The sequence below is a fragment of the Ursus maritimus genome, unplaced genomic scaffold (genome assembly GCF_017311325.1).
Source record: "Ursus maritimus isolate PB19 unplaced genomic scaffold, ASM1731132v1 scaffold_28, whole genome shotgun sequence".
NCBI classification, from domain to species: domain Eukaryota; kingdom Metazoa; phylum Chordata; class Mammalia; order Carnivora; family Ursidae; genus Ursus; species Ursus maritimus.
The window spans coordinates 3,514,909-3,538,272 of NW_024425341.1; the positions used below are offsets into that span (position 1 = coordinate 3,514,909).

The window sequence follows — 23,364 nt, forward strand, 5'->3', positions numbered from 1 at the left end:
TTATTTATGTACTTTTATGCCCACATACTAGGAAGGACTTGACCTTGGCCAAGGCAGCTCTCCTTAGCTGAGAGGTACCCACAAAGGGTTGACAGCTGAAGGGTGTGTGCTGACAGCACTCCCAGTAGTAGGGGCAACAAATTCCCCATTGAAGAGGGTCTGAGTAGTACATCTCCCTGTCCATCAAAATGGCTAAGCTCGCCTACGAGTTCTAATGGTCTATTGATTCCTTCAATTGTTCTAGATAGATGTTTTTGTTAGTATTTGCAAACAATGAATTTTCGCTCTTTCCTTCATATTCTCAGACCTTCTTCCCTCCCTCCTTCCCTCCTTCCCTCCCTCGCTCCCTCCCTTCCTCCCTTCCTCCCTTCCTCCCTTCCTCCCTTCCTTCCTCCCTCCCTCCCTCCCTCCCTCCCTCCCTTCCTTCCTTCCTTCCTTCCTTCCTTCCTTTTTTTTCTCTGTTTCTTTCTTTTTTTCCCTAGTGGTATTAATAAGTTTCTAGTGTTGTGTTCAGCAGCAACAGTGACGGTGGTCATATTTTTCTTGTTACTAGTCTTTAAAGGAATATAATCAAAATTTTTTCATTAAATTTAATAGTTGTTGTAGATTCTTCATATGAACTATTGGAAAAAAGAATATTCTTATCTTTCCCCAGTTTACTAAGCTTTGTAAAAAGTATAGATGATGGATTTTACCATATGATTTTTCTGCATTGTTGAGGTATGATTTTTCTCTTCCTTTAGTCTATCAATGTGGTAAATAACATTGATTTTTTTAAATGTTGTGCTGTGCTTGCACTTTTTAGATAATACATGATGGATTGTGACACATTACTTTTTAAAAAACACAGTGTTGTGTTGAGTTCATTAATTTTACCTAAAGGTTTTGACATCTACATTTAAAAAAATGTAATAGACTTTTTTTTAGAGCAGTTTTAGGTTTACAGCAAAATTGAGAGGAAGGTACAGAGTTCGCAGTATACACCCTGTCCCAAACAAGCACAGCCTCCCTCATTATCAACATCCCCTACAATATTGGTGCATCTGAGCATCAGTTGGTAAACCTACACTGATACACCATAACCACCCAAATCCATAGTTAACCTTAGTGTAATATCCTTGGTATTGTACATTCCATGGGTCTGGACAAATGATATATATCCATCATTATAATATCATAGAGTATTTTCACTGTCCTAAAAGTCCTTTGTGTCCTATCTGTTCATTCCTCTCTCTCCCTAAGCCCTGGTGAGTGCTGATCTTTTTAGTTTCTCCATGGTTTTTCCTTCCCCGGAAGGTCACATAGTTGGACTCCTACAGTATGTAGCCTTTTCATACAGGGTCCTTTCACTTAGTAATATATATTAAAGTTTCCTCCATGTCTTTCCATGATTTGACAGCCCATTTCTTTGTACGACAGCCCATTGTCAGATGCATGACAATTTATCCATCCACCTATGGAAAGACATCTCAAAACCTGTTTCCAGAGTGCCTGGGTGGCCCAGTTGGTTGAGTGTCTGACTCCTGATTTTGGCTCAGGTCATGATCTCAGGGTTGTGAGATTAAGCCCAGGGTCAGGCTCTGTACTGAGTGTGGAGCAGTTTGGGATTCTCTCCCTCTACTTCTTCCTCTGTCCCTCCCTCCACCCCTGCTTGTGTGTACTCTCTCTTTCTCTAAAAATAAATAAAATGTTTTTAAAAACTTTGCTTCCAAATTTTGACAATTATGAATAAAGCTTCTATAAACATCCACATGACGGTTTTTGTGTGGACATAAGTTTTCAATTAAAAAAAATCAGGACTTTTTTTCTGCTTAACAGAGGAAAAAATGTTGATCCATATGGAACTGCCAATATTTGATCATTTTTTCACTTACAAAAACATCAGTTTCATACAGCTCAGTGTTCATGAATGTGGTATATTACATTGATGGATCTTCATCTATTATACCTCACATCTCACATGGTTGTGGTGTGTAATCCTACTATCTTACATTTTTGCTTTTTATTTTTCTATGATTTTATGTTTTTGTTTCATTTTGGTAATATCTTCTCAACTCCTTAAAATATTTATTAATGTTATTTTAAATTTTTGGTTGGTATGTTCCAATATCTTTGCTTCACTTGGTTTTGTACCTGCCTGCAAGAGCACTGGTGTCCCAGATAAAGAACTTGCAAAGGGAGCTAGACCCAGGAGGAAAGTTGATAACTTCTTTTTGGAAGTATTGAATTTGGCTAGGATAGTAGGATGACTAAAGGAATGTTCTGAAGGCAGTTAAGAAGGGCATGGACATTGGGAAGGAGAAGGAAAGAGGAATTGTGAGAAATGAAAACTGGCAGTCACAGAGTCTGAGAGCTGGGAGATGTCAGAGCAGTGCCTCTGCCCAAAGCTGACTTGTTTCAAACTCTGCACTTCTCAGCCTCCTCCGACTGGTCTTGGAAGAAGAGCCTTGAGACTGACTGGTTCTTTTTGAGTTTGTCTTTCACAGAAGTGCAATCCAGCTGAAGCTGGAGATAGCTCTTTTAGTCTGTTTCCTTTTTCTTTCAAGGTGAGCTTAGCAGCCATAGAAGGGGAAGGGAGAAGATAATAGAAAAGTGGAAAGTGAAGATGTGGATTTCAAAAATCCACTTGCCTTCTAAGTATTTAGAGAGCAGCTGAAAATCCTAATTTCAGTTCCCCACCCTAGCAAATTTTTACAAAGTCTGACACCTTCTTTTTGAAAAATCCTATGATTCTGAATCAGGTGGCCCAAAGGCCAAACTTTGAGAAGGATTGGAAGGAAAATGATCACTTCAGGTCTAATCCATTTGCAGAGGGGCAGGCTATGAGGTGGGACCTAGGAATTCCTGCACTCTCCTCTTTGTTATATCACCAAGAGGGGGTGCTCTGCATTCCACTGCATCTGGAAATGTAAACTCCTGCTATGTCTATCTCTTGTCCCTCTAGCTGAGGGCAAGGAGTGACCATAGGGACTCTGGGAACATCTGGGGCATATTTCTTGAATAGAACTGCCTTCTACTGAACACATGTATCTCTCTGAACCACCGACTAGAAAGGATGGATTATTTCAGAAATTCCCAATTTTTCTTTAATCATGCTATCAGTTCAAAGCAACCAGAAAACAGACTAAAATCAGGGACTTCCAATGAAAATCAGGTGGTGGTGGATCAACAGGTGATAGCAGGGTTGCAGCTGGCAGCCATGTGCATGTTTCCCCTTAGGGTCTGTAGGATAGTATTAAACAACTATTGCTGGGAAAATTAAATATGCTTCAGGTTACTTGACTCTGTTTGGGGATTACTAAAAAGACAAAAAACAAAAAACTTTTGTTTCTTGGTCATTAGGTGAATCAAAGCTACCAGTCACTAGCAGCACACCCAGACCTTTCCAAATTCAGCAGCAGTCAGGATTTCCACCTCTGCCCCAATTCAGTGGGTTAATTTCATGTGCAAAAATTTAGCTCAAACATTGTGGGAAACAGTAGGGTGGGGAGAAATGGATATGTCATTCTGTGAATATTATTTTACACTGAGAAATGTTCCTAATAAATTTGCTGATTCCTTTTTTTGACATTATATTCATTTCAAGTACACCAGAGGAACCTGACTTTAAAATACAAAGCTATAAAACTTTTTTGTCAGGGAATCTCTTTGTCAGGCAGATATTCTACTGTTTTGTTAGTCCATTAAAATTCTTTTTCTTTTCTTTCTTTCCTTCTTTTTTTTTCTTTCTTTCTTTCTTTCTTTCTTTCTTTCTTTCTTTCTTTTTCTTCTTTCTTTTTTTTTTTTTTTACTTTTGCTGTGTTTACATTGAGACCTAATTGAGTTCATGTTATATTTATTTCAGCTTTGTTGAGGTGTAATTGACAAATAAATTTATAAGATATTTAAAGTGTACATCATGCTGATTTGATGTACTTATACATTGTGAAGGGATTTTCTCCCATCCAGTTAATTAATCTATCACTTCACATATTATACATATATATAATGTATATATAAATACATATAACTAATAATGTATTATGTATAAATATAATATACAAACATAATATATAACTATACATACAACTACAGTATATACATATAATATATATAAAAACATTTAAGTTCTACTCCTTTATCAAATTTCAATTATGCCATACATTGTTATAAATGTATACAGAATATACAGTGGAAAAAGGATAATCTCTTCAATAAATGGTGTTTGGAACACTGGACAGCCACATGCAAGAGAATGAAACTGGGTCCCTATCATATACCATACACAAAAATCAACTCAAAATGGAGTAAAGACTTGAATACAAGACCTGAAACTGTAGAACTCCTGGAAGAAAACATAGAGGATAAGCTCCCTGACACTGGTGTTGGCAAAAACTTTGTTTGTTTGTGTGTGTGTGTGTGTGTGTGTGTGTGTGTGTGTGTTTTGTTTTGTTTTGTTTTGTTTTGGATTTGACACCAAAAGGAAAGGCAACAAAAGCAAAAATAAGCAAGTGGGACTATAAAACAAAAACAAACTATAGAACAAAAAGTTTCTTCTCACCTGGCTATGTAAATATTTAACAAGCATTTACAGAGAGACTGTTGTGTGCAGAACTTTTAAAGGTGCATTGTAGGGATGGATCAGAATTATAAAAATAACAAGAAATTGAGTTTTCAGTCATAAAAACAGAGTTCTACTTGAGAATAATTTTAGGGTACATGCCAAAGAGTATAAAATAATAGGGTAAAAAGAGAATCCAATGTGAAAATGTTAGACAGTGTAAAGAGGCCAGATGTGAGCCTTCCTTCTGCTGCCCTTATTGTCGTTGTCTGGGTGATTGTCCTGCTTTTCTCAGCTAGTCCTCCATTTCATGAGGGCAGAGACTCTATCTTACCTTGGTTTCTCCCCAGACTAAACCTTACCCCAAACAGGTGGAGACTACACTAGTGTCTGTCCATGGTAGTGGTGGGGTTAATCTTGGAGGACTTCCCACAGTGATGTTTTTATAAGGTGCTAAAATTTTTCTCATTCCAGACATGAATTTTATATGAGAAACCAAGAGACCTTGGGAAATGATAGCCCAAGATTGGCTCATGTTCCTTATGCTTTCACATTTCAGAAGGATTTTATAGCTTTGTTGCTTCAAATCACTCAGTCTTCCCTGACTTTAATTACTGATCGCACTGGCTTTATTTTTCTCCTCATCTCTAACTTTAACTCCTTTACAAAGGGCTTCTGGGGAAATATCATTTTTTCCCCAAACAGCAAAAGAGAGGTCTAGATGAGGTATACCATATTATTTATCCTCCAGTGTTTTCTTATTTTTCATGTGATTCTGCTTAAAATGTGCAGACATCATGGAGACATATTTAGCTCTATCCTCACACCACAGAAAAATGGTTCTTCCGCACTTCAGTGGTAATATAATTTTTTGAGTTGCAAGACTTTGATTTAAAATTGTAATGCATTGATGTAGTCACTTGTGTAGGCAGACAGAAGTACAGATTTAATGCAAACATGTTTTTACACAGTCATGAATATTGCACATCCCACTATATACAATTTTCTCCAACAAAATTAATTTTTCCTAATGCTTGTTTAAGATAGGCATTCTCATTTCAAATGCTCTTCAAAAAATATTTCAGAAAAAATGAAATGACATAATGCTAGAAACTTTGCTTTTGAAAAATGAACTGACTACTGTATATAAGAAGAAAGTCTCCAAGAAAGCATTTAGTTGAGAGGATGGCACATGTCTCGGTCAGCTCAGGCTGCTATAACAAAATACTATAGAATGGTTTAACAACAGATATTTACTTTCTCATAGTTCTGGAGACTAGAAGTTTAAGAGTGAGGTGCCAGTAGGGTTGGTTTTTGGTAGTGTCTCTTCTTGGCTTACAGAAAGGCTGCCTTCTTGCTGTGTCCTCACAAGGCCTTTAATCTGTGCATATGGAAAGAAGAGCTCCCTGGTGTCTCTTCCTCATCTTAAAAGGACACCATTCCTACTGAATTAAGGCTCTACCTTTCTGACCCCATCAAATTTAATTAACTCTGTAAGGGCCCTATCTTGATATACAATAACATTGAGGATTAGGGCTTCAGTATGAATTTTGGGAGGGACATAGTTCAGTCTATACAGCACAAATGCCCAAGATACAATAAGTAAAAACTAAGAGACATATTACCCTAGGCTACAACAGCTTACATATTTGACCACAGTTAAATGAGACTTTACCAAGCCAGCATCTGGTGAATGGGGAATTCTTGGCAACAGTGGAGGAATTGACTCTGTCCTTTCCCAAACCTCCTCTACCTCAATAAGCTGGATCTGTATGTGCCATGGTGTCCTTGGCAATATGACTTACTCTGAATCTTGACTTTTGTACCAGTTGCAGCAATTCCTTAGTTTCTTCGGTTTATGCTTCATGCACAATCTTCATCAATTTACCTGCTGAGAGTTTTCCTCCAATGTGCACACTCAGCAAAATGTCTGCAGTAGTTGTTGCTTAGAACTCTCTTTGGTCTGCAGGCTCAGTGCTTCTCTCTAACCTGCACTGCAGCAATGGGGTACAGAGATGGAAACATGATTGATGGGTTTGATTTCATTTTAGAATGGAAGGGAATGTGTAACAATTAAGTACATACCACTTCCAAACTGTTGTTTTAATTAATCAAGGGTCTTGGGCTCTTGTTCTGGTTTGCCTCATTCTTTCATCCAGGCCTTTAGTCACTCAACTGAAAAACCTTTTTTGAGCACTATGTGTGATAGTTGAAGGGGAAACAATGAACAAAATAGATATAATCTCCATTCTCTGAGAATTTATAAGTTGTGGGATCTTGAGCAAGTCTCTTGATCTTTTTGAGACTTATTATACTCATATTAAGGTAGGACTATTACAACTGTAAATCATGAGTGCTGAAGTTAATCTTTAAAACTGTGATTCCCCCCCCCCCCCATTACTGGAATGATTAGATCTCTTAAAGAATTTGGAAAATTAAAAAAAAAAAACATACAAAAAATCAACAAACTGAAAAGGCAACCTACTGAATGGGAGAAGATATTTGCAAATGATATATCCAATAAGGGCTTAATATCCAAAATATAAGAAGAAGTTCTACAAGTCAACAACAAACCCTTCTACCCACAAATAATCCAATTAAAAACTGGTCAGAACACATGAATAGACATTTTTCCAAAGAAGACATACAGATGGCAAACACATGAAAAGATGCTCAACATCACTAATCATGAGGGAAATGCAAATTAAAGTCACAATGAGATATCACTTTACATCTGTCAGAAAGACTGGAATCAAACAGACAAGACATAACAAATTTTGGTGATGATGTGGGAAAAAAAGGAGCACTCATGCACTGTTGTGGAAATGTAAACTGGTGTAGCCACTGTGGAAAACTGTATGGAGTTTCTTCAAATGATTAAAAATAGAATTACCATATGATCCAGTAATTCCACTACTGGATATTTACCCAAAGCAAATGAAAAAAACTAATTTAAAAAGATGTATGCCACGCTATGTTTATTGCACCATTATTTACAATGGCCAAGATATGGAAGCAACCCAATTGTCCACTGATAGATAAATGGATAAAGAAGATGCTATACTGTAATAGATAGGCAAAAAGTAGAGAAAGGAATCCAAGCATATCACTATAGAATGCCATCAAACCACAAGCGAAGAGAGCAGGAGAAGAAAAGAACACAGAACTACAAAAACAACCATAAGATAAGTAACAAAATGTCAATAAGTACTTACCTAGCAATAATTACTTTAAATGTAATTGGACTAAATGCTCCAGTCAAGACATAGGGTGATTGAATGGATGCAAAAACAAAACAAAACAAGAGATTGATTTCAGACCTAAAGACTATGCAGATTGAAAGTGAAGAAATGGAAAAACATTTACCATGCAAGTGGAAATTAAAAGAAAGCAAGGGTAGCAATACTTATATTGGACAAAATGGGCTTTATTCTTTTTTTATTATTGTTATGTTATGTTAGTCACCATACAGTACATCATTAGCTTTTGATGTGGTGTTCCATGATTCATTGTTTGCTTGTAACAACCAGTGCTCCATGCAATATGTGCCCTCCTTAATACCCATCGCTTGGCTAACCCATCCTCCCACCCCCCTCCCCTCCAAAGCCATCAGATTGTTTCCCAGAATCCATAGTCTCTCAAGGTTCATCTCCTCCTCTGATCTCCACCTCCTTTCATTTTTCCCTTCCGTCTCCTAATGGTTTCACTTATTTGTGGAACATAAGGAATAGTATGGAGGACATTACAAAATGGACTTTAAAACAAAGACTGTAACAAGAGACCAACAAGGACACAACTTTATGATAGAGAACAATCCAACAAGAGGGAATAACAATTGTAAATATTTATGTACTCAACATCGGAGCACCTCAATACGTAAAGCAACAATTAACAGACACAAAGGAAGAAACTGACAGTAATTCAGTAATATTGGGGGGACTTTTAACACCTCACTTACATCAATGGATAGATCATACAGACAGAAAATCAAGAAGGAAACAGTGACTTTGAATGACACATGGAACCAGATGTACCTAACAGATATATTAAGATTATTTCATCCAAAAATAGCAAAATACATATTCTTTTCAAGTGCACATGGAACATTCTCCAGAATAGATCACATGTTAGGCTACAAATCAACTCTCAATAAATTTATTTATTTATGTATAACACCCAGTGCACCATGCAATACGTGCCCTCCTTACTACCCATCACCAGTCTATCCCATTCCCCCATCTAGTTCTTATGTTCCATAGATGAGAGAAATCATATGATAGTTGTCTTTCTCTGCTTGACTTATTTCACTTAGCATTATCTCCTCCAGTGCCGTCCATGTTGTAGCAAATGTTGAGAACTCGTTCTTTCTGATAGCTGAGTAATATTCCATTGTATATATGGACCACATCTTCTTAATCCAGTCATCTGTTGAAGGGCATCTTGGCTCCTTCCACGATTTAGCTATTGTGGACAATGCTGCTATGAACATTGGGGTGCTTAATGGCCCTTCTCTTTGCTATGTCTGTATCTTTGGGGTAAATACCCAGTAGTGCAGTGGCTGGATCATAGGGTAGCTAATTTTTAACTTTTTAAGGGACCTCCATCCACACTGTTTTCCAGAGTGGCTGTTACCAACTTGCATTCCCACCAACAATGTAGGAGGGATCCCCTTTCTCCACATCCTCTCCAACAATTGTTGTTTCTTGCCTTGTCTATTTTTGCCATTCTAACTGGCGTAAGGTGGTATCTCAGTGTGGTTTTGATTTGAATTTCTCTGATGGCTAATGATTTTGAACATTTTTTCATGTGTCTGTTAGCCATTTGTATGTCTTCATTGGAAAAGTGTCTGTTCATATCTTCTGCCCATTTTTTGATTTGTTTATTTGTTTCTCGTGTATTGAGTTTGAGCAGTTCTTTGTAGATCTTGGGTACCAGTCTTTTATCTGTAGTGTCATTTGCAAATATCTTCTCCCATTCCGTGGGCTGCCTCTTAGTTTTTTTGACTGTTTCCTTGGCTGTGCAGAAGCTTTTTATCTTGATGAAGCCCCACAAGTTCATTTTTTCTTTTGTTTCTCTTGCCTTTGGAGATGTATCATGAAAAATGTTGCTGTGGCCGATGTCCTACAGGTTGCTGCCTATGTTCTCCTCTAGGATTTTGATGGAATCCTGTCTCACATCGAGGTCTTTCATCCATTTGGAGTTTATCTTTTTGTATGGTGTGAGAGAGTGGTCAAGTTTCATTCTTTTGCCTGTAGCTGTCCAATTTTCCCAGCACCATTTATTGAAGAGACTGTCTTTTTTCCACTGGATGTTTTTTCCTGCTTTGTCAAAGATTAGTTGCCCAAAGAGCCGAGGGTCCATTTCTGGGTTCTCTATCCTGTTCCATTGGTCTGTGTGTCTGTTTTTGTGCCAGTACCATATTGTCTTTGTGATCACAGCTTTGTAGTACAGCTCGAAATCTGGCCTTGTGATTCCCCCAGCTTTGTTTTTCCTTTTCAACAGTTCCTTGGCGATTCTGGGCCTTTTCTGGTTCCACACAAATTTAAGGGCTGTTTGTTCCAGTTCTTTGTAAAATGTCATTGGTATTTTGATCAGGATGGCATTGAAAGTGTAGATTGTTCTGGGTAGCATAGACATTTTAACTATGTTAATTCTTCCGATCCACGAGCATGGAATGTTTTTCCATCTTTTTGTGTCTTCTTCAATGTCTTTCAAGAGTGATTTGTAGTTTCTAGAATAGAGATCCTTTACGTCTCTGGTTAAGTCTCAATAAATTTAAAAAAGATTAAAATGCTATCATCTTTTTTGACCACAATGGTAAGAAACCAGAAACCAATCACAAGACAAAAATCTGGAAAGAACACAAATACATGGAGACATTAAAAAACATGGTACTGAACAATGAATGGGTCAACCAAGAAATCAAAGAGGAAATTAAAAAAACATACATGGAGACAAATGAAAATGAAAACACAGCAGTCCAAAATCTTTGGGATGCAGCCAATCTGTTCTAAGACGGAAGATTAAAGCAATACAGGCCTACCTCAGGAAAGCAAAAACAAAACAAAACAAAACAAAACAAAAACAAAAACTGAAATAAATAACCTAACATTACATCTAAAGGAGCTAGGAAAAGAACAAACCAAGTCCAGAGTCAGTAGAAGGAAGGGAATAATGAGGATTAAAACAAATAAATGAAACAAAACTAAACAACAACAACAAAACAATAGAACAGATCAATGAAACCAGGAGCTTATTCTTAGCCAGACTCATCAAGAAAAGAAGAGAGAAAGCACAGATAAATAAAATCAGAACTGAAGGAGGAGAAATAAGAACTGACACCACACAAATAAAAAGATTATAAAAGAATATAATGAAAAACTATATGCTTACAAATTGGACAACCTAGAAGAAATGGATAAATTCCTAGAAACATAAAACTTTCCAGAACTGAATCAGGAAGAAATAAAAAAAAAGTTGAACGGACGAATCACTAGCAATGAAATTGAATCAGTAATAAAAAATTGCCAACAAACAGAAGCCCAGGAACAGATGGCTTCACAGGTTAATTCTACCAAACATTTAAAGAAGAGTTAATACCTATTTTTCTCAACTATTTCAAAAAATAGAGGAGGAAAGATAGTTTCTAAATTTATTCTATGAGGCCAGAATTACTCTGATAAAGACACTACACAAAAGGAAAACTATAGGCCAATATTCCTGATGAACATAGATGCAAAAATCCTCAACAAAATATTAGCAAACCTAATCTAATAATACGTTAAAAAAATCATTCTCTATGATCAGATGAAACGTATTCCAGGGATGCAAGGGTAGTTCCATATTCACAAATCAATCAGTATATAACATCACATTAACAAGGAAAAGGATAAAAACCATATGATCATCTCAATAGATACAGAATAAAGCACTTGACAAAGTACAACATCCATTCATGATAAAAATTCTCAATAAAGTAGTGTTAGAGGGAACATACTTCAACATAATAAAGGCCATATAGGAAAACTCACAGCTAATATCATTCTCAGTGGTGAAAAACAGAGCTTTTTCTCTAAGATTAGGAACGAGACAAGGATGACCATTTTCATCACTTTCATTTAACATAGTACTGGAAGTCCAAGCCACAGCAATCAGACAAGAGAAAGAAAAGCATCCGAACTGGTAAGAAAGAAGTAAAATTTTCATTATTTGCAGATGATATATGCAGAAAACTGTAAAGACTCTGCCAAAAAATTACTGGAACTGATGAACGAATCTGGTAAAGTCATAGGGTACAAAATTAATATACAGAATACTGTTGCATTTCTCTACACCAATAATGAAGTTGCTGAAAGAGAATTTAAAAACCAATCCCATTGACAGTAGCACCATAAAGAATAAAATACGTAGGAATAAACTTAATCAAGGAGGTGAATGACCTATATTCCAAAAACTTTAAGACATGGATGAAACAAACAGAAGTCACAAACAAATGGAAAGATATTCCATACTCATGAATTCGAAGAACTGATATTGTTAAAATGTGCATACCATCCAAAGCAATCTACAGATTTAATGCAGTCCCTATCAAAATACCAACAACATTTTTCATAGAACTAGAACAAATAATCCTAAAATTTGTATGAAACTACAAAAGGCCCTAAATAGCCAGAGCAATATAGAAAAAGAAAAGCAAAAGTGGAGTTATCACAATCCCAGATGTCAAGATATATTACAAAGCTATAGTAATCAAAACAATATGGTACTGGCACAAAAATAGACATATAGATCAAATAGATCAATAGAACAGAATAGAGAGTCCAGAAATAAGCCCATGTGTTTATGGTCAATTCATCTATAATAAAGGAGGCAAGAATATGCAATGGGAAAGAGACAATGTCTTCAACAAATGGTATTGGGAAAACTGGGCAGCTACATGCAAAAGAATGAAACAGGACCACTTTCTTATACCATACACAATAAACTCAAAATGGCTTAAAAACCTAACTGTGAGACCTGAAACCATAAAATTCCTAGAAGAAAACATAGGCAATAATTTCTTTGACATTTTTCTAGAGCTGTCTCCTCTGGCAAGGGAAACAAAAGCAAAATTAAACTATTTGGACTACAACAAAATAGAAACTTTTGCACAGCAAAGGAAACCATCAAAAGACAAAAAGGTAACCTACTGAATGGAAGAAGATATTTGCAAATGATATATCCAATAAGGGGTTAATATCTAAAATATACAAAGAAGTTTTGCAAGTCAACACCAAAAACCCCCAAATAATCCAATTAAAAAATAGGTAGAGGTCATGAACAGACATTTTTCCAAAGAAGACATAGGGATGGAAAACAAGTGAAAAGATGCACAGCATCACTAATCATCAGGGAAATGCAAGTTAAAACTGCAGTGAGATATCATTTTATGCCTGTCAGAATGAAGATAAGAAATAATAAATGTTGGCAAGGATGTGGAAAAAAAGGAACCATCATGCACTGTTGCTGGGAATTCAAACTGGTGCAGCCATTGTGGAAAATAGTATAGAGGTTCCTCAAAAAAATTAAAAATAGAATTACCATATGATGCAATAATTCCACTGCTGGGTATTCACTCAAAGAAAATGAAAACACTAATTTGAAACTTTACATGCACCCCTATTTATTGCAGTGCTTTTTACGGTAGTCAAGATAGGGAAGCAACCCAAGTGTCCATCAATAGATGAATGGATAAAGAAGATGTGGCATATATATATACACACACAATACAATAAATAAATAAAGAGGATTAGGATTATACTCATCTTGGTGAGTACGGAGATTATAGTGTACACCTGAAACTAATATAACTTTGTATGTTAATTATATGTGAATAAAAAAGGAAGATGGTGTGTGTGTGTGTGTGTGTGTGTTTGTGTGTGTGTAATGGAATACTACTCAGCCATAAAAAAGAATGCTATCTTGCCATTGCAACGATATGGATGGCGCTAGAGGATATAATACTAAGGGAAGTATGTCAGGTGGAAAAAACAAATACCATATGATTCCATTTATATGTGGAATGTGAAAAACAAAACAAATTAACAAACAAAAAAGTAGAAACAGACCCATAAATATAGAGAAGAAACTGGTGGTTGCCAGACCAGGAGGGGGCAGTGTGATGGGCAAAATGGGTGAAGGGGAGTGGGAGTATAGGCTCCTAGATATGGTATAAATAAGTCATGCAGGTAAAAGCTATCGCATAGGGAATATAGTCAATGGTATTGTAATAGTGTCATATGGTGACAGAAAAAAGATTTCAAAGCATACATAAGAAAAATTGAGATCGCCTGTGATCCGTGATAAACAATGTTACCCCTTTGGTATGTTTCTCCCTAGACTTTTTCTATGTCTATGTGCACATGTACTATCTATATCTATATCTATCTACATCTATATCTCTATATATATTTTGTTTAAAAAATTTTGCATCATTTATGTTCTTGTTTGAAAGTGACTTTTTTCTTGATATTATTTCATAGATTTTTAAAATGTCATCGATATTATTAATAAACTTGATGGCAGTTTTGGTAATCTATCATATAGATATAATATTTATCCCTCTTAGGATACTTTATTTTCTCAATTTCACTATTATAAATAAATGGCAATACCTGTTTGTGCTTCCTTAAAATCAATTCATAGGAGTAGAATTGTTGAATTGAACAATTTTTTCTGTTTTGAATATATATTGCAAAATTTCTATCCTGGAAGCTTATATCAATTTACATGCCTAGTAACTATGTACAAGAATCTTCATTTTCCTGTATCTTCACTAATATAGGTATGCTTATTTTGTAAATATTGTCTACTTAGTGGCACAAAATATTTTTTAGTTTAAAAATTATAAGGTAGAATTTGGATGAACTTGTCGTATGTCGTTTAGCTATTTGCTTTTTGCAATTCCTATTTATATCTTTTGCCTATTTTAATATTTTTTAATAAATTTGTTAGAGTACTATATCTTTGGCATTAAACCATTTTATTTTACATATGGCAAATATTTCTCCTACTTTATGGTTTATATCTTACATGTATTTCAGATTAAAAAATACCTATTTTTTAAAGCTACTATCAGTCCTTCTTTTGCTTTGTTGTTTAGAAAACTTTCCAATGACAAAGTTATATATATGTATATATATTTCTAGTTTTCTCTTTGGTTCCAAATTATTGGGTCTGTTTTGGGACTTTTTATTCTATTCTATTGTATTCTATTTGTCCATTTGTTCTGATCTTTCATATGTAATATCTCCAGTATCATTTTCCCCACTTCTTTATCCTATTCCTCTGCATTCTAGAAAGTGTCTCTATGTTGACTTCCACACTGATCTGCAGTGTTGATTCTGCTCTTGTACTGATGTAAAAGACCTTCGAAATGAAACCATATTTTTAATGTCCTTTCTTTATTAACTCAGGCAGTATATCTTTATTTCAGTCAGCTGTCTTATCTCATCTTTTAGCTTTTACCCTCAGTCTGTATTTTCTTGAATTAAATGAAGTATGTGCCATTTAAAATGTATTTCTATTTTTTGTAGGAAATATTTTGCAAATGATTGCTTTATGTCTTTTCGTTGAGAGTTTTCCGAAGTCTTCTTTTCTGTTATAGAAGCTTTTCCTAGGTGCCACTGATTCTTGGCAGAACAGAGTTCCTAGTGTGTAAGGATTGGCCTTTGATCCTTTCATGGTACATCTGAAAGCTTGCAGGATCTTTTGATCTGATCCATTTGTAGGACCATTTCAGTAGCCCATGTAGGAGGCCTGGAACCTGGGTCCTTGGACACTTCCAGCAGAGGACATTTATTTCTTCCCCACTGGGGCTGTTTCTCTTCTGAGCCCATCTTCCACTCTAAGCATAGGGAGTTTCTGTATCCAGCCTCCTTCCTGTGATAATAAGGAGAGATACGTCACTCTGGAAAAGAGTCTCAGTCATCAGAGGGGATCTCCAACATTTGTGGTTTTCTCTTTTTTTAAATTTGCACTTTACCTTGACTTCCTAGTGACGTTGTGCCCCGGCTTTTCCAGGGCTCAGACCTGAGGCCCTCAACCTGGGAGTGTAAAGTGGGGTTGTGCCAGGGTGCCTTCTTCTTCCTGCGAGGTGGAGTCCCCATTTCCCATCCACGAGTCATTCTTGGGTAGCTGGGGAGTTAGACCCTTGGTGTTTGTTGTCCTTCCCTAAATCGGCTCTTCTTCACCCTAGAATGAGTAGAAAGAGCTCAAAATTGGTGGCATGTGAGAATGACTCTTTTGTAATTATCAGTCTGTTTCAGGTTTTCCCTTTTCCTTATAGTCTGCCTTATTTTAGCTGGTTTCTGGAAGAGGTATAATTAGATACCTAAGATGAAATAAAACGGTTAAGACTTAACTAGGAAATCAGGAATGGATCTTAAAGCTTATTTGAAATAACACCTCTCCTGCTAGCCTCACAAATGTGACTTGAGGATAAAATGAGATGGTAAATGTCAAAGGGGTTTGAATGCTCTTTGGAACATTATGCAAATACTAAGTTACTTTGTTATCTTCACATTTTATGAGACCAGAAACCAGTAGCCTTGTTGGAAGCAAATTTAAGTTGTGAATTTTTTAAGGGTATGTGATAATGGAAGATGGCTATTTAGGTGAAGCACAAAGCCATTCTATTTCGATGTGGTCCACCCCCTTCTTTCACACAATACATCTGAAATAGAGGTTTGTCTTGTTCTTTATCCCCCCAAAGTGAAGGCTGGCCTAAATTTCCTCTTTAGACTATTTCTTGGAGTGCCAGGAGATTGTTTCAGCCGAAGAAACTAATCTGCAGTTAGGTCTGCCCCCTGCACAATGCCCAGCATCAGGGGCAAAGGCTTTAATTAAAATGGAAGAGTTGGTAATTTCTGGCCTATCTGGGAAGCTTAAAGTTGATGTGGTTTGAATGAAAGTAATGACTTTTGCTTAAAATGCAAATATTAATGCAAGAGCCAGGGACTGACTTTCGGTGCAAGCCAGAGAGATTGTAATTTCTTTTTCATGGTTTTTCCCTTAAAGAAATGGCCCTTTTCTTCCCTGAAACCCTGTAATATATACATTTAACATGTAAGGTACTTTTTTCTTCTTACATTTCCTTTCAGTTGGCAATTTGCCTTTTTAAACTCTTAAAAGGAGTGCATATTTTAGGTATTAGTAAATCTTTGAAAAAATCATGGGGATTTGTTTTTGTTCATATTTATTTGGATGACATTAATGCATTTCAGAAGTGGCTTTCCCTCCAGTTTGGTTGTCTGGGTGGCATTTGCCCACTGTGCCCATAATCTTCATTTATACACAGGAAGTGGAATGACCACATTGTGAAGAGGACACATACTTACTGTGGCATGTACATGTACCAAAATAAAATTTTTAAAGTTAAAGTAATGTGTATTGCTCTTGGGTTAAGTGGGCTTATCGAATCACCAAGTATTGTAGTGAAAAAAATGTAATGCATTTTGACTGTTGGTAAGACATTAACAAGGGTAGATGGAAATGTGGTCAACTATATCCATATATGAACATGTGAGTATAAACAGATTCCAGATCAGTGTGTATTTTACTAATTACAATCATTATGAGTAGAAAGTAGACTTATTGAGGAACTACAATGGCTTGAGCATTGTGAAGTTATTACTTTCATGGTAAGGGAAAATTTGTTGTAGAAATAAAGAATGAGAATCATTCATACTTTCTCTACCCTAATAAATTATGCTTGTTTTTCTTTTTCTTTTTCACTTCTTATTGATATGCTTACAAATATTTATAGAATCTTAATCACAGTATACAAGCAATTTTTGTTTTACCATTTTTTTATTCAGCATTCATTATGTAGAAAGCACTTTTTCAATTTCCAACTGAACATAAGGGCATCCAGCGGCTGCTCTAACCAGCCTCTTGTTCAGCATGTAACTGCCTCCCTGATTTGCTGTTCCTAGTTAGGTAATGCTGCAAAGAACATCTTTGCTCAAATCTAAGTTTAACTCTTTGTAGGAAGGTTTTGTTTGTTTGTTTGTTTGCTTTTAGAATAAATTAGAAAGAGTGAGGTTACCATGCCAAAGTTCAAGCAATTTCTGGTAGGTAAGGGGTTGAGTGGAGCCTGTTGGAGGAAGATGCTGTGGGTGACTCAGTGAGTTCCACCTTGAGGAAGAGGTGAGGATGCCAGGAAGAAAGGAGAGGATTCACTAGCCAAGCTGCATCCTGATGTTGAAGGCCCCAGGGCCGAGGCAGGAGAGTTGTAGGGCACCTGGGAACAATCTGCTAACAACCTCTTTCTCCTTGACAACCGACATCATTTGGAAGTGGCTTTGGGTTTGAATCAGTCTAACTGGAAGGATATGGCTCCACAATCCTGTCACTGAGAAGTAGACTGTCTTCTGGGTTTTTAGGTCCTGTCCTCAGTGAGGGTGGGCCTGTGGGTGGGGAAAGCATTGGGTCCAGCCCTGGCAGCCAGGGAAAAGCAGCAGGAGGACAGAGGCAACAGGGAAGCAGCTAAATGATTAACTAGAATGCCTCCACCATCATTCCAGAATGAGGTGGGATTTTCCAAAGCTATTTTCTTCACCCATACACAAGGGCACAGGCAGAACCTGGAGGGCTGTCAGTCCTTCCACCAAAACTGGAGGCTGGGAAAACTGAAGGAGAAAAACAGGTCTTTAATGAACAAAATCCCTAATAAGGCTCAGATCCCAACATCTCTCATCACTAATGGCTTCACAGCAGAGCTTACCCTATACTTCCCTTTTCTTTTCAGCTACAAGATTTGTCAAACTGCAATTAAATAACCCAGTGAACTCCGCCTATGCTGGAAAGAGTCTTTTTGAGAAAGAAATGTAATATTTTAGCAAAGAGAAAATCCAACCACAAAACAGGCCACATTATGAGATTTCCAATTTTGCCACGATTTTGTTCTCTAGGAATTCAGGGCTTTGAGCAGATCGATGGTGTTGGGTACTGTGATCCATTCTTCTATGGTAACAAATGCAACAGTGAAAGTCCACTTCAGCCACATTTGAGCTCACACTGGTATTGCTTTGTCTTTTTACTAAATTACCTGTCACTGAGTTCCCCAGCCCAGCCTCTGTGACCACATTCAGAATCTTGCAGGTTTTTAAATATTCTTTTTTTCTTTTTTTTGACTGTAGCAGTATTCTTAACTTTTCCACTACCCCTTGCCTCCAAAAAACCAACAAAACTAGAAAATGTATACAGATTTTAGTAATCAACATAGTTCTCTGCAAAAAAAAAAAAAGAAAAAAAAACCAACAAAAAACCTGCACTAGTCTGCACTGCATCATTCTCAAAAACATGCAGAAGCTGAACTGTGCTGTTGAAATGATCTGGCACAGGTCCATAGAGGTCTCTATTTCGCGTCCTACCAATCTCACAGGCAAACAAGGCTCCAGGTAACCCTGGATTACAACTTACAATGCAACCTAGAAATGGCTACAAATACATTTCAAAATCACACTTCAGTACTTTTACACATCTGTAATATCTTTCATGTTCCATTAGCACTTTTAAACCCATTTAAAGTCCTTGAAAGTGTTCAAGGACTGTTTAGAAGCATGTTTTTTAGAAGTAAAATAAAGGAATGAAAAAAGTGATAAAGAAGGAAAACCAGGCAGAGGGAGTTACATCATATCCTGTAAACAAGTTGCAATTTGCTGTGTGTTCTCTGAAAATCACTTTGCCTTTGTCACTAATCCATGAAGGCAAGCCATCACGCAGGAGATTGGCTGGTCCCCAACTGTAAGTAAAGGCAAAGTGGAACCAAGGCCTGGAGAAGAAGGAAATACGCCCTGAGCAAAGGAAGGGGTTAGGGGATCAGAATTAGGTAGCTATGGATTCAAGGAGAATTCCTATCCTAGCACTGTAGATTCCGAGTTCAGGATCGGTGCCCTCACTGGTGAGACACGTTAAGCATTATGTGGATTGCAATTTTTCATACGCACTGCCTCATTTGATTCTCACAGCAACCCTAATAAATATTATGTTCATTTTGTACACAGTGAAAATGAGACTCAATTTAGGTATAAACAAATTAGACTGACTTGCTCAGTATCACACAGCCAGAGAGCAGCGGAGCTGCGCTTGGGTTCTGAACTTGTGACTGTTTGTGCTCTTTTCACTCAGCCATCCTCAGGTGGCAACTTGGAAGTTAGCACTGCCGTATTCTTTAAAGGGGAGGGAAGTTCAGATGGGCTCTCAGTTGAGCCGAGCAAAGGAGTAGAAGAAAGATGGAAGTAGGATGCGATCAATTTTTCCATGCTGGGCATGGACCCATCAATACAGGCAGAAACCCAGAGTCCTGCTATTTCTGCAGGCGGTGGGGCTTTATTGTTTAACTGCTCTGCCTGTTTGCCTGCAGTTTGGGCTCTGATCAGTCCTCAGACTTGCGTTTGATATCTTTTGTTTGCTCGTGATATCTGACTCTGGAAAATCTCTTTTGATAGCTCATTAGTGAGGCTCCAACATGGGACAACTAGACTAAGAGACTTCTGTTGGAGATGCTATGCATGCCAGCTCCCAGGGGGCATTGTCTGTCCTCAGCTCCTATGGGCAGGGCAGCAGGAGTGTGAGACAAGGCAGGGGACCCAGCCTTCTATGACAGTCGATCCTTGTATTGTTCTCTCTCTGACCTGTTCTTATTTTGAGGACAATTAAATATATTACTCACTCCAAGCTTAAACATCCCAATGCTTTTACCTTTCTTCTTTTATTGTCTTTTCTAATTCTGAAATAATGTTTTCTTTATAACTTCGAGCAAGTCACTTAACCTATCTGAATCTTCAACCCACATAATTCTCAGGAGCATGTGGAAATGTTTTTAATCAAAGTACTACTTTGCATTTGCAGTCACTGGCTATGTTTCCAAGGATTTAAAATGCCTTCTCTTTCATAGTATCTGCTTCTGCTTTTCCTTCCCAGAGTCGAAAACATGCAAGCAAAGTCCGACTGTATTACATGCTTCACCCCAGGGATGGTGGGTGTCCTGCCAAGAGGCTCCGGTCAGAAAATGTGAGTATCTGGCACCATCTGATATCCTTAGATGGTCTGTTCAGTTTGCCAAGAACTCTGTAGGCCTGGGAAGTAAAGTCATGTCCACCTTAGCAGGAAAGCTAAGGGAGTAGAAATAGTTCTCTTTAAATACTCCAGAAAATATTACACGTAAGCAATCTTTTTCCTTTTTCCTGCCCAAACATGTCGGTATGCTTCTGGGGTACTTTGTGATGATTCTGTGCCAGGGCAGAGCAGAGAAAGAATGTACAGAGAGGACAGAGAGCAGCTGGGTGAGGAGAGTCAGGAGCCATCAGAAGAAAAAGAGTAGGAAGGACAGCCTAAGGAGAAACCCTGTCAGAAATACTTTGCTGTTTACATATTTTAGTTTTCCTTTGGTGTATAAAACTAAATGACAGTTTATTCATTTATAATAAAAACTGTGCACATCTTGCAAATAAAAATACTCAGGGTTTTTGATCAGTGTGCCTCTCCCTGAGGGAATAGTCACTTGGGAAGAAAATGACAATTAGAAAGTTGTTTTGAGGATGTAAAATCAGAGCAAAGGGTTTACTTCAGCCAGGCCAAGGCAGGGACTGATAAAATAAATATTCCTTCCTCCCAGCAGGGGTTACTTTTCCTAATGAGTGGAATATTCATGTCCATCCATTGCAGAGGTCCTCTGTGATAAACACTGCAGATTAAACAAAAATCGCTTGTCCTTTGAGTTCTGAGGAGGCTGCAGGCATAGAATTTATACCTTATGCTCTCGCTTGTGCTTGTGATCCCTTTCTCCTTCTGCTGCCGGAGAGATGCCGGTATTCTTTTCTTATTAAAAATTAATATATGATCATTGAAGAAACTTGACAAGAACTGTGCTTGCGTGTTCTTCACAGGAGAAAAAGAGAGAACAAGAGAACTGCTTATGACCACAGGTAGTGAGCATCAGGGCTGGTGTTAGTGAATTCCAAGCACACCTCTTATATCACAGACGAGCTGTTCATACACAGACTAATCTGGAACAAGGTGGAGCTGTCTTGACCGCCTTGGTGAGAAGCATTTAGACCTTATTAGAGGCAAAAGATGTCACAAAAACTTTTCAAGCTGCTAAGAAATGGGACTGAGACTAGTTCTGTCAGCTCTTAGCCTTATGACCTTAGGCAAATAATTGATCTCTCTGAACTTGTTTCTTCAATCAGGCCATCATAATCATACTTCCTTACTGGGTTTTGTGAGGTGCACTGTTACATGCCAAATACTGAGGAAAGAAATGAATAAGGTACAGACTGGCCTTAAAGAAACTCAGAGTTGAGTGAGGGACATAAACATTGCATAAAAAACCAGCTATAATCCCACAGTGTAGGTGTTTATTTAACATTCTGCACAAAGCTCCATGGAGACCAAGGGCAAGTTGATCCATGCCAGGACAAGTCACTCAGGGATGGTGTTACTGAGAGTTGGCATTTGAGCTGGGGGTCTTTGGGCTTGAATGGATTGTACCAGTTGGAGGAGGTGGGAGCAGACAGGTGCATTCTTGGGTGCATTCCTATCAAAAGAACTTATTAAGCCCCAGGAGAGTTGGCCTGAGCCAGTTTTTATGTAATTTCAGAATCCTGTAGCTACAGCAGAGTCCTACTTTCCATCAGGTATCTATTAGCAGAGAGAACAGAATTAGTTCCTTTTCCCTGAAATCATCCAGCGATGATGCCCATGTCCCTTCATTCAGTAGCCATTTTGTGTCTTATCATAATAGTCAAAAACAATAGGGTTCACAGACATTTGGCAATTAGCCCTTTGAACACAGATTTTTTTTCTATCTACTCAAGTTCTAATCATGAATATTGTACTTATTTATGACTGGGCAGACAGAAAGGGGGCACTGGGACTCATACTGGTGTTACTCCAGGACATGGTCTTGGCCATTCTGGTCACATCCATGATTTACTCCACTCAGGCTCTGGTTCTGCCACTCGCATTGGGGACAGTTTATGGAGGGAAGATGTTTGGATTTTTAGAGTAAGAAGTATTTGTGAAGAATCTTTACCAAAGAACCCTTTGAGAACTTTTGCTTCTGGTGTATCCTGGAATTTATTCTATAAGAATAAATCAGTAAGCAAAAAAAGAAACACAATGAACTTACTTTTTAAAAGAAAAATAAAGATTTTATTTATTTATTTGGAGAGGGAGAGAGAGAATCTCAAGCAGACTCTGTGCTGAGTGCAGGGCCTGACTTGGGGCTCAATCTCATGACCCTGAGATCATGACCTGAACCTAAATCAAGATTTGGACATTTAACTGACTGAGTCATCCAGGCACCCCCATAATGAACTTACTTTTTGAAAGAGATAGTTGATGCTTTTATTAGGATATGTGTACACTTCATAGGTGAATACATCATTTGCCTTAGGCATTATGACATACCAGATACAGCATGGAAGCCAGTCCCTCATTAGGGCTGTGAAAGTTGATGTCGGTAATTTTTTGGCCAACTTTCTTTTGTATAGACGCATACCTAAGGGTTGGAAGACTGAATATACAAATAGACAATGGCCAGCCTTATATATATATCTAGAGGGAGAGAGAACTTTGATACACATGAAACTAAGGTAACATTGGGTTTCGACTATACTTTAACTAAAAAGACATTTAAAAAAATAAAGAAAAATAGAACTTTGACCCACAACCTATAACAACCAGCCTTGGAAACCAACCCATTAATGTAAAGTAACCAGCCAAGGAAGCCTAAGTTAAATTTGTAGGAAGTCAGACCACTATCTCTATGAACAATC

General features: G+C 37.4%; 1 protein-coding gene across 1 annotated transcript in view; it reads left to right on the forward strand.

The window, feature by feature from the left end:
* The window catches only part of ZMAT4 (zinc finger matrin-type 4), a 223,165-nt gene that overhangs the window by 31,932 nt on the left and 167,869 nt on the right, over window positions 1-23,364 (forward strand). The window contains exon 2 of the mRNA XM_008706305.2: window positions 20,507-20,596. Coding sequence (XP_008704527.2) covers window positions 20,507-20,596 — 90 coding nt within the window. The remainder of the gene's footprint in view (window positions 1-20,506; window positions 20,597-23,364) is intronic.